The following is a 12892-nucleotide window of genomic DNA, read 5'->3' on the forward strand; positions in this document are numbered from 1 at the left end:
TAAGCAAAATTACTCCAAAATGATAAAAATGTAGTGAGGGACCAGAGATATGAAGTGAAAAGACAATTAATAGAAAATAGTGGCAAATAGTGCAACCACAAATGGTAGTCAATGGTCATGGTAGACCAGGACCTAAGTGTGATTTTGATGCCAAACCACGACGTAGCACGGGACAGATACAAGTAAATTGACCCCGCATGGTCCTGGAAGTTGGAAAGTGCGAAAATCTTTGTAAGTCAAAATCTGATAAGGACGTTATTATTTTTCTGATGGAAAAAATCTTCTCCTTAAATTAAATTGGACGCAGTGGAACAGCTGGTCGGATTCATTTTGCGTCCCTTGAATCTCTGGAGCAAAATGTTCCCAAACTTATTTTGTTGCCCAAATAATTATGGGAGACAACTTACAATGTCTCAAGAACCTCAGGGGGAGCACCTAGAAACCCTCAGGGTGTCAGACTGAGGGCAGCAGCAAAGTACAGTCCAGGTCTAGTTACTACTGGTCAGTTTCTTCACAAGAATGTCTTTTTCAGCTTTTTTATGTTGCTGGAATCACCCAAATGAGCAGCCTTATGCTCATTGGCGACCTTTCTATCCTTGGATTTCAATTGAAAGGGTTCCAGCCTCCCTCAGTCTTTCTTACAGGTCACAGATGACAAGGCAGCGGGTTCAGTCCTTCTGGTATCCTTTTGCAAATAAAAACCAAAGGTGGTGATGGACGGAGCGTTGACAATACAAACACTCACCCCCAGCCAACTGATCTGGGTTTAATCGATCACCGTTCTTTAGCTCAGTCCGCCACCCCAGTTCAGACAAATCATTTTGCAAGTGCAAGTGATCTGAGGATGGCTGAGTGAGGGTCCATCTTTGTAGCATTCCCCAACCTTTGGGTTGGGGGATCACCCTAAGACCTTTTTAAATTTTTTTTTTTTATTAGTTTCAAAATGACATATCGAATACATATCACCAGGCCATTTTCAGCAAATAGAAGTTACAGCCAGTACATAGAACAGGAAAAAAGAAAGCAAATGAACACCACCCCCCCCTCCCCTGCCCGAGCCTCACTTCTGCAGTCTATAACAAACAGTCTTTCCCAATCCGGGGGTGCGGATGCCTAATCAGTTAGGTACCTTCTGCAGGTGCGCATGTGTGCAAGTAGCAATGGCCCCAACACATAACATTTGCTAAGTCAACCATTTTGAGCGCTCATAACATCCTCATCCTGTTCGCTACGGGCTTACAAGCATTCCCTCAAAGGGGCCCAAATATCCTGAGGCCGGGATCTCGTCGGGAGTTCATCTTCGTAGCGGGTCAGTTGTTCATGACAGTACACCATGTCTGATAGCCATTTGGCAGATGTCGGGTGTCGTTTCCCATCCCACGTGAAAAGCACTCTTCTTTTAGCCAGCAGCAAAGCAACTCCCACAAAGCGACCTGTTACATCCTTTACCTCAGGCACGTATCCCAACAAGCAGAGCAATGGGGTGCAGTCTAGCCGCTGCCCAGTCATAGTGTAAATTACCTCCAGAACCTCTGTCCAGTATGAATGTACCCTCCGGCAGTGCCATGCCAAATGTACAAAGTCTGCCCCTTCCTGGCCACATCTCCTACAGCAACTCGTATTTCTAAGTCCCATTCTGTGGAGTCTTGTGGGGGTGTGATACGTTTGATGTATACATTTTAGATGTATAATACGTAACTTGCTGTTGACCCACAGTTTCCCAGTCACCCTACAGATCTGCTCCCACATTTCCATCGTAATCTGTGGATCCAAAACCCTATTCCACCTTTCCAAGCTCCTGTCTCCAGCAAGCACCGTCTCTTCCTGTACTACCCTATATAATTTAGTGAGCAGGTGCTTCTTTGTGGCCGCTGTTAGAACTAGCTGCAGCGATTTAGAGGCCAACGGCTCCTTTGGAAACATTGGATAATGATCTCTGATAGCCCTACGTAATCGATAGCAGGTATACGTAAACAGTGGTGTAGGGTTGGATACATAGCTCAGATCTTCGCTGGTAATATATGTCCCTCCTTTATATAGATCCCCTATAACAGATATACCCGCCTCATTGAGTGTGCGGATCGACCCCCGCTCACGTGCAACTGAGATGGCACTGTGCCCCGCAATAGTCAGATTTGGAGCATACAAAGGGAGTCTATTAGTCCGTTTGCCTATACTCTGCTATGCCGAAATCGTGCCGTCAATAGTGTTTATCTCCATCCTGGGTGCGAGCATGTGTAATAATGCCTTGCAGTGGGATCTCGCCAGCGTCCCCCTCTTCGACCGCCACATGAGGAATAAAATCATGCGGTCGAAACCAGAAAAATGCATATTGGGCCAGCCCGCACAAGTACTACACAAAGAAATTTGGGACACAGACCCCCCTTTTTCAAATAGCAATGTAAGCGTAGCCCAGCTAATTCTCGGCGGTTTCGCACCCCACACCAGGCGAAGCAGTTGTGACTGCACAGTTTAAAAAAAATTGCTTGTTTAACCGGATGGGGATGTTAAAAAACAAGTACAATAATTTAGGCAGCACCACCATTTTTATTACGGCTATACGATCCTCTAAGGACAGGGCTAACCCCACCCATCGATCTACCTATTGCACCAATCCAGTATAGACCGTTCCATAGTTTTCATGTATGACAGTCGCCGGGTCTCGATGGATACAGATGCCCAGATATTTTACTGGGTCCTCTGTCCACTGCAAAGGATACTCCACCTGAGGCGATCTGGTGGCAGGTGTGAGGGGAACAATGACAGCCTTCTCCCAATTAATGGTTAGTCCAGAGTACAGCCCAAATCTGATGTATTCACGGATAACCTGTGACAGATATTGTTGTGGTTCTCGAACATAGAGAACCATGTCATCTGCGTAAGCAGATATGCCCACTGGCCTGTTATTGAAATTCAGAGCTGCCGCCCTGTGGGTTTGGCGTATTCTACACGCGAGGGGCTCCAATACAATGGCAAAAATGGGGGGACCGGGGGCACCCTTGTCTGGTACCTCGCTGTATGTTAAACGGGTCAGAGGTAAGGCCACCCACCCTCACTCGTGCCGACGCGTCCGTATAAAGAATTTGTGTCCACCGGACAAAAACAGGGGGGAAGCCCATCCTACACAAGATGGAGAGCATGTTTTTCCATTCGATCGAGTCCAATGCCTTGGTCGGCCACGGCAGGCAAATCGGAGTTCAGCACATGAAACATGGCAAATATCGTTCGGAGGTTCCAGGATGTAGATCTGTCCGGGATGAAACCAGACTGGTCAGGTAAAACCAATAGGGGCATCAGAGGATGTCGTTTTTTGGCCAATATCTTTGCGAGAATTTTGGCGTCTATGTTAATCAAAGATAAGGGGCGATAGGATTCGCACCGAGAAGGATTCTTGTCCTTCTTCATCAGAGTAATGATAAGCGCCTGTCGCAGAGATAGTGGGAGATGACCAACCTCATGCGCCTCCGCATACATTGCTAGAATGTGGGGTGTGAGCAGATCCACGTACTGTTTTTAAACTTCTGCTGTCAGCCCGTCAGGCCCGGGAGATTTTTTATTAGGTAATGAGAGGATCGCCTCCTTGACATCTGTCTCGTCAATCGGTAAGCTAAGAAATTTTCTGTGTACATCGGACAACCAGGCACACGCTGTATCAGATAAGTATTCTTTCAAAGCGGATTCAGACAGCTCGCCTCAGGAAGCGTACAGCGTCTCATAGAAATTGCGGAATTGACCTAGTATATCTTCAGGGGCAAAGTGCGCCTCCCCTCTGTCATCCACTATTTGCTCTATTTGGGGAGTATCCGCCCGTTCCCGAAGCCGGTTAGCCAGTACTCTACCGGGTCTACCACCCTCCCCATACAACCTTGCCACAAACCTCTTAGAAATATATTTCACCTCTGACTCAGCGAGAGAGTTATATTCCTCAATGTGCTCTCTGATGTGTGCCAGTGTTTCAGGTGTGGGCAGTGCATCATAAGAGGCTTCCAGTTCACGTAGTTTGTCCTCAGTGCGACGTAATTTTCCCCCCAGGTCCCGCAGGATACCCGCCGATGTACTTATACACACCCCCTTATAGTGACGTTGAACGCCTCCCACGAGGTAGCTACACGATCGACTGCACCCACATTCAAGTCAAAGTATTACGCTATCGCTTTCCTAACTGTGTCCTCATATATGGGATCTAGGAGGGAATCCGCACGAAACCGCCAAATGAAAGGGCTGCGCATATTGTGTGGCACTAAAAGCTGCAGCATAACTGGATTGTGATCCGAAAGGGTCCTTGGCAGTACGCTAACCTCAGTCACCCAGCCGTTAGCTACCCCATCTAACAACCAATAGTCCAAACGTGACCATGTATTATGAGCTGGTGTGATATGTGTTCCCTCCCTAACCCCAGCGTGTCGTAGGCGCCAGGTGTCTGATAGGCCCATCTCCTCCATGAAATCTCGAATACATTGGGCAATTTTAATCATACGATTACCAGTCGTTGCAGACTTCTCCAGCTGTGGATCTAGATGGGTGTTCAAGTCCCCCCCCAAACAGCAATGCCGTTTCCAGCCATGTACGCAGCACCTGGAATAATGACAAGAACGATGCTGGCTAGTCAACCACTGGGCCATAGACATTGGCTATAGTCACCACCGCCCTCCCTAGCTTGCACCGCACTACTGCCCATCGGCCCTCACTATCTACACAGGTGTCAAGTGGCTGAAATGGGGTCCCCTTCTTAACAAGTATTAAGACTCCTCGGGCATAGTTAGAGTATGAGGAGGCCAGTCGCCCAGCGCCACGCTATGGATCCCTCAGTATGCTTGGTCAGATGGGTTTCTTGTAATAGGGCAATGTGCACACCAGGTCTGTCTAAATGTGCCAGCACCTGTCTGGTTTTCTTGGGTGTGTTCAGTCCCCGCACATTCCATGTAATGCAAGTGTATTTCTCACCCACCATTAGTCAAACCCGTGGATAGTATTGAGCCAGCATCCTCCCGTAGTGTCAAGTAGGTTGGCACCGGCACATTGTATTTCAGATTAGAATCGGGACTCCAGCTCTTAACCCTTAAGCAGAACGTAGGCCCAGGGCCCCACCCCCTCCCACTTAGGCAACCCCAAACCGCCAAAGGCACATATCACCCACCCCCCCTGTCCCAACATCAACAATAACAGCCATAATACTGTTTGGGTCATTCCCATTGAGGGCTGTGGCGGCGCTGTACACGTCCAGCACTAGGCGGAAGTGGGCCACCGCAACTAACATCCCTTAACCCTACCAGTACGGCCAGCTTTCAGAAGTAAAGTAAGTGACATCTCTGGATCAGCCAGTCTACTAGATAGCATATTGGATCTTGAAGTCCCCAGAAACCCCTCCCAGCTCCCAGTGGAATAGTAGGTTTATAAAGAGGATAGAACCGGAGCCATACCTAGCATGCAAGGGCAAATCAACCATCTGGGCAATCTCTCATCCTCCGCTCTACCCTCAGAATCCCCAGCAGCATCTAAGGCATTACAATATGTAGTCTACAACGGAACATGAATATGTATCTGTAAAAGTGTTATACTCAGTCCTCAATGTCCGACGTGGCGCCAGGAGACCTGCGTCGTTTCTGCAATGATTTAGCATATGCCATCGCCTGCTTCGGTGCCGTAAAGATTTTTCCACCCTCGAACTCGCCAATGCGCAGCCTAGCGGGATAGAGCATGGCATACGAGACCTGTTCCTGCAGGAGCAACTTTTTCACATTTTGAAATTCTTTCCTCGCAGGCTGTACCTGTGCGGTGAAGTCCGGGTAAAACGAGAGTTGAGTATTCTGATAAACCACCTTGCCCTTTTGTCTTGTAATCCGTGTGTCTCTGTCTCTATCTCTGTAGTTGAGCAGACGAACAATGATGGGCCGTGGTGGAGTACCCGGGGGCGGGTGAATCGTCAGCAACCTGTGGGCTCTCTCAATCGCAAACATGGTGGACAGCTCATCCGCTCCACACACCTCGCGTAGCATGGCCTCAATGTAGTCCTCCAGCCGACCCACATTCGTCGTCTCCGCCAGGCCTAGCACGCGAATATTATTGCGTCTTGACCTCACTTCGATGTCCTCATTTTTTTGCTTGAATGACCGCCAGCAGCTTGGTGATGTCCGAGGCTTTTTCTGCCACCTGCTGGAGCCCATCCTCTGCGTCAGTGATCCTCTGCTCTGCTTCCCCAATGTGTGCAGCTTGTTTATCTAGCTTGGCGGATAACTGGTCCATGCGACCGTTAGGGTTTCGATCTTGCCGTCTGTCGTCTGTAGGCTTGTCTTAATAGCTGCCAGCGCTTTGTCCAATGTGGATGGGCCCTGTGAGTCAGCGTCCGTGTCTGGGTCTGATGTTTCGGTTTGGCTCAGCTTGCCGCCCTTTCGGAGTTCAAATGTCAGCTTCGGCTGGGTTTTATCCGGTTTGCCCATGGTACCCTCACTAGCCAGCCGCTCGTCCGCTCAAGCCGTGCAGTCACAGCCTCTACATCCTTCGCTATCTGGGGTACTCCTCTCTCAAGCTATTAGTGTGGCCTCGCCGACCATATAAAATGTCCACTGCCTCCCCACTCTACCCGCAGCCGCGGTTTCAGCCAACGGGGGAGGGTCTCTTCAGGGGTTGTCAATTGTCTTACAAACACTGCCTCACGGTCATCTACTCTTCTATTGCTGGGCCTCGCAGAATCTCAGTGCAAATTTGAAGATTTGGGCCCTCCGCGATCCCAGGGGACACCAGAGGCCGCCAGCCAGTGCCAGCGAGTGTTCACGGGCCTCAATAACTGTAATGCTTCCCGCCCTTACAGTACTCCAGCGGGCAGTCCACACCACAGTGTCACCCCAAGTGCCTCCGTCTGAGAAAGAGGTGTGTTCCGATGGGGTAGATGCTCAATAGTGTCGCTGCCTCACAGCCAAATCCAGTAGCCCATGTAGAAGGCCTCTGGCCTACTCGCGGCCTGGTGTGCGCTCTGGAGCCAGCAGTTTGTGTAGTGGTGAGGCCCAGCTCCCAGCAGTCCCGTCCCGCAGCGCGAAACTCGAGGGTCGCCCACAATCCCTGGCGAACCCCAACAGCTCTCTTCCACCAAGGGAGAATGTGCACCAGCAGGGGCAGGTAGACTCCTGCTCAACTGTCTCACGCACAAGGCTGGTGGTTCAGGCGGGGAGTCTCTGGCCTACTCTCGGCCTACTGCAGGCACCGGGGCCGGCCGCTAACGTAGCCCTGTAGCCCAATTCCTGCCAGCTCCCCACCGCGTCGCGAAATTCGAGGTCCCCTCCTGTCCGGACTTCGGGACAAGCAGTCGCGCCCCCCTTACCGGGTACAGTTGTTCACGCTAGCTCCTCGGCAGGGTAGCAGGGGCAGCCTACGATGCCAGCAACAAGGGGGCACTCCCTGGCTTTGTCTCCGACCTTCCAAGGCTCCGGTGCCGCAGCTCGGTGACGCCGATCACTCCGCGCGGCGGCCTCACACAGGTCCAGCAGTCAGCGCGATCGGCGGTGGCAGGTGTCCGTAGACCGCTCCCCGTCCAGAATTTAGGCAGCTGACTCCGGTAGGGTAGGATATTCCGCGGTGGCCGGCAGAGCAGCACTACAGCGCTGCCATCTCGCCGCGCGCCAAGCCACCGGGATCACCCTAAGACACACCTACTCCCTCTCACCAATGGAGTACTTGTTCCAACTATCTGACCCACCTACTTTTTCAGTAGTTCCTGTTTGCTTTACGACAAACCTGTCCAAAATACAATGTGCCAGGACGAATCCAAGATGGTGAAGGTCTTTGTCGACACTAAACTTGGGCTATGAAGGCTGGCTGTGTGAGTGGGGATGGTAATCCTAGTGTCCTCCAGAGTTAGAATTCTGGCAGGAAAAATACAGGGTCCTTCAGCAGCTTGACAGGGGATGCACACAGATTTTCCTGATATCCTGCTTACGACTTGTACATGAGCTCCAGACAGACCTGTTATGCATGATTTTGCACTGTGGTGTCAACAGAATACCAAAAATCCCCAGCTCAGAGGAGTCATCTCTGCCTATGTAGTTCAGCCTGTTGTATGCTTCTTAGGGGAATTTCACACATCTTTCACACCTCTTCTAGAGCGGAGTAGAGACTGGGAGAAGCTAAAGAGTTATTGCAAGTGTTCCTCTAGGAACTTCAGGAAGAGAATATTTAACTTTCTAAAAGTTACCTTTCCTTTAATATTTATATTAAAAAAAAAAATCTGACTTCGCCATTGAATTGGATTTTGAATAACTGATACAAATAATGGTTTGATTACTTTTTAGCTGGTCCCATTCCTGTTATACATTATTAGTATGTTAATCCGTACTCTGATTTTCTACATAGACATCTAGGCCTACCAGTGTGAAAAATCACTTTTAAAGCCTTGTCACTGCAGGGACACCGTAGCAATACTTTATTTTTCTACAAGTTCCACTTTCAAATATTATGCACCCTGCCTTGTGTGCTACAAGTCTTACTAATATTTGAAAGGGAGTCTTATACCTGTCATAAAGGATATTGTAACTGGTTGCACTCTAGGTCTTACACTGCAGCACACAGGCTACCGTGTTGGATCTGAATCCATGTTTTCCTTTTTCACACTGCTGGATGACACAATAAGTGCTGCAGTCCACAGGTTACCATGGGTGTATTTCCGGAGCATATACCATGGCTTTATAGAAAAATTCAACACACAAATGAGGGATTAGCCAATTTCTACATGTTTTGCACTGGGCACTGTATAGTTGTGCCACAGTGTGCAGAGTTTAAAAAACCATCAATACAATTGGGCAGAAAATGGAAGTGACCCCTTAGGCATCCTAGTTTTTAGGGTCGATTCCAATTCAGGTGTCATAGGAATTGTCTCTTTCCTGGTTGAAGAGGTAGGAAGACTGGGCAGCCAAGTACAAGAGAATTGCTAGACATTGCACGATCCTTAGTTGACACAACTATGGCTCGCTTACTGTTTAATGTTTTCCCAGTGCGAGGTGCCAATCCGCAGCAGCATGAGCCTTCATTCCATGTGGCGGTGGGAACCTGTGTTGGCGTGCTGAGAAATAGTGTTTGCTTCCCAAGTGCAGTGCCCTTCATAGTTTTGTACTTTTATTAAGAATGCTTTGTGGGTTGAGTCTAAGTATCTATTTGTTGACTTGATCTGATGGAGCCCATGCTTTCTACAGCATTTGTCACACATGAGCTGGCTGTGATTAAAAGTACTTGTTGGATGTTTCACTAAGGGAAAAAAGGAGGAGAAACACTTTACGGAGCAGAGGGGCTGGATGTATTATTGCAGACGACGGAGCCTTTCGATCTTCCTGGTTGGCTCAAATGAACGCAGGCTCCCTCACGTTAGTAGTGTGCTGGCAAATGTCCAACTTCTATGGGGGTGCCCTTCAGTAGAAGCCAGGCCCCTCAGATATTAAAAATGTCTGCTACCCCTGTGACTCCGCAGGGTTTACAGACTTTCCAATGGGCTTCAGTAGTGGAGGACACGGGTAGCAGGGAGCATGTGGAAAGACCATTCAGGAAGGCAGTGTGATGAGTATTATGTTTTACTCGGCCTCTGACTGCCCTTATAATTCACTCTTTCCCCACCTCCTCAGGAGCGAGGGTGCTGCCAAGGGTAGTTTGTGTCGGGTATCTAGCAAGATGGGAACTCAGTCACAGGGACTCCCTCTAGTTAGTGTTCACTGTGGTAAATATGCTAGTCCCAGGGCTTTAAGAAGGCTCACTTTTACAATCCACTCCCTCATCACCACTGCTTGGAGGGAATATCTGCAGCTTAAGGCCACTTGCACCAATTCTTATGCTGAGTGGTAGCTCCTGAGAGAGGCCGGGCACCATCCCAAAGGCTGCAATAGCGGTTTGCCCCGCGCCCCTGCCTTGGTGGTGTTTCTTGTAACCGCCAGGGTCTGCCCCTTGCAGTACTACCTTTCCAATGACTCCTTCCAATGTCACAGTGGCAGTGTTCAGGCGTTTGTGGATATTTGGGTCTCAGGGACTCTGCCCTGTGCCTTAAGGGACGGTTACAGCTCCAGGGAGACTGCTTATATGCTCAATCACCAAGCCACTGCAGTTTCAGCATAGGTGCAGCCTGGAGCCAACTACCAGTGATCGCTCTCTCTTTTCTAATTCAAGTACTTTTTTGTAGAACAATTACTCTTTAGTTTCAAGGAAGTCTGTCCAGGTTCTATATCCTGGCTTAGCGAGGTAAGCCCCAATCACAAGTTATGTTAGTGGTGTAATATCACACTCGAGGCTCTTGAATTGCCGGTTGCTCTGCAGCTGCCAGCCCTTTCTTGGAGTCTTGTGGTTGCTGCTTACCACTTTTTTCAGTGCTTAATGGTGTTTAGGCTGGCAGGATTTGGACGGAGAATGGATCGAAGAGCTAATCTGTGGTTCAATCACATTCTTTGCTTTCCAGATCCACTAGATGTGACCAGTTGCCATTCAAATTGAACAAGCTTTGAAAAGAAATATTGGGATGGGAACTGTTGATAGTCAGTGTCATAGATATGTCCAAGTTTTCAGCAGGCATGTTGATGAATCCATCAACATATTTTCAACAGACCATCAACCTGTCAGAATTATTATTATTATTATTATTTTTAGTTTAGCAAGTTTAGGTTTTATCAAAAGATAGTCAAAAATAAAGTAAGTAGAGTTCTTTAAAAATAGATGTTTATGCATGAAAAGAAAAATAATGTAAACAGATGTAGAGGTTTCAGATGTCCTATGTGTTGACTTATACACAATTGATAACCAGGTCTAAAGAAGCAACACTGGGCTCTCTATGCTACATGTAGGGATAGTCGAAAAAATATGCAAATCATTAGATGATGCTCACCCTGTAAAATGTGCCGGGTGATAGGGTCCCTAGGACCGAAATCAGCCTGGAGAGGGTATCCGTAGCCTACCCCCCTCACCCCCTTATACCTTTTTAAAAAACCTTTCTAGGACACTGGGACAACAGAGTCCTATAATGATTTTTCTTTGAGTTGGGGCCAGTGAATCGAAACACTTAGGACTTATGGTCTAGTACACATTCAGGAGTACCAAAATTACAGACGAGCGAAAAAGCTCCCCCAGGCAATCCGTGGCCCTATTTTATTAGATGTTGGTACCACGGGGACTCCTGATGGTCGAGATATACCTATTTTCTTAACCCCTTCATGACCATTAGAGTACATCTTTAAACACAAATTTCTGAAAACCATCTGAATACCAAATTATGAAAAATACACTTTCTGAGAAAAATTTGGTTCATGTGTGTTTTTGTATTTTTTGGTATCTGTGACTCAATTTCTTATGTGGGTTTACATAGAAGGTCAACGATTTGGTACCCTTCCCCCCCCACCCCCCCTTTTGTCTTGACACCACAAACACCCCCAAAGCTTGATGGATCACCGTAGCACCTTCCAGGAAGGTGCTGAGATGGACGAATGTTTTAATTTGGGAAATAGTGTGAGGTGGTGGCGCTAATGCTTGTGTAGTTTTTGTTAAGTCAGTGTTTCCATGAAAAGCCATTTTTTGTTTTCCTAATAAGTTTGGCACTGATGGACGAATGTACACAAAACCTTCCAATAAAAACAAACACTGGGAATGACATGGCAAGGTTTGTTACAGATTCGCCAAGTGGAGAGTCCTTAAAAGCGGTTGAAGAGGAGGGTTTAAAAAGTGCCCTTTCCCCTTTTAACTCCCATAGAATACTTTGCTCCTTGATTCAGAACGAAATGACTAGATGTAAATCCATTCAGCATCATTTATCGGTCCGAAGCTTTAATCCATGTTTGTGGTCTTCGCCATGCCCAAAATTTAAAACGAAATCAAACCTGATTCACGAGAACAATCCATAAAGGCTGTTATTTTATTTCATACAGTCACTTGATTATTACACTTAATAACCCCATGTGTGTGTGTTTGAGCTTTTGAAAATCCAAAATGAGAAAGAGGTTTGGATAGTAATCCTTGTACTTTGAGACATCTTTATCAACATGAAAAAGGCTCTTGTCAAAATGGCTGCTCTGCTTTCCTTGTCCGTATGTAGAAGTCACTGCCCCCGTAAAGTGTCTCTGTTTGTTTTTTTTCTAAAAAATAAAAAGACTCAAAACATGGCTGAAGTGCCTCACAAAAAAATTAGCTGCTCGTTATCGAAGCAACATAATTGTAATCGTTCTGATTTTTGTTTTCTCTCCAAACTTAGCTGGTGCCCTATGAGCAGTCATCCCTGCTGGAACTAATAAAGACTGAAAATAAGGTAACAAGCAGGATGTCACCGATTTCAGAGTCCATCTTCTATTTTGCTCAAAGCTGTATTTTATTCATGGTTCATTTTGATTCAGTTTTCCAATATTTTGTGAAGCGCAGGTCAGTTAATGTTTAACAAACAAATCTTCGAGGACAGAACCAGAGAACCATCTTGAATTGGTTCTTGTGTTCTATAAAAAGTTTAGATATATGTATTCTTTAGACTTACAGTTGTTATATAAAACATGTTTTGCATAATGCATTTGTTTTTCTTCGACTTTTTGGCACACTTTAAGTTTGTTTTACTTCTATCTATAGTTATTACTTTTACTTTGATTGTCCTTGGTGTTTGCTTGTTTTCCTCCTCTCCACGAACTCTCTCACCGATGTCATTCTGCTGTAGGGTCTGCACATTAGTAAAATTAATATTGCTGTCATTTGCCCTTTTGTCGGAGACCTCTTTCTATCACAGTTCTACCTTCTGTGTAGAAAATATAAACCACTGGGTTCATTCAGTCGTTTCATGAAATGCCCAATCACTTTAAATTTCTTGTATTCCTTGTTAAGACACTGACAAATCGAACTTTGACAGGATTGAAAGGAGTGACTAGATGGAAAGCAGAATAGTGCAAACAGAGCAGTCTTT

The 12892-nt window shown here is 47.0% G+C and overlaps 1 protein-coding gene across 1 annotated transcript in view; it reads left to right on the forward strand.

Moving 5' to 3' along the window:
• The window catches only part of WASHC4 (WASH complex subunit 4), a 975954-nt gene that overhangs the window by 70797 nt on the left and 892265 nt on the right, over positions 1-12892 (forward strand). The window contains exon 3 of the mRNA XM_086919270.1: positions 12203-12256. Within this exon, the coding sequence (XP_086775396.1) occupies positions 12203-12256 (54 nt within the window). The remainder of the gene's footprint in view (positions 1-12202; positions 12257-12892) is intronic.

The sequence above is a fragment of the Lissotriton vulgaris genome, chromosome 1_1 (genome assembly GCF_964263255.1).
Source record: "Lissotriton vulgaris chromosome 1_1, aLisVul1.2, whole genome shotgun sequence".
Lineage (NCBI taxonomy): Eukaryota > Metazoa > Chordata > Amphibia > Caudata > Salamandridae > Lissotriton > Lissotriton vulgaris.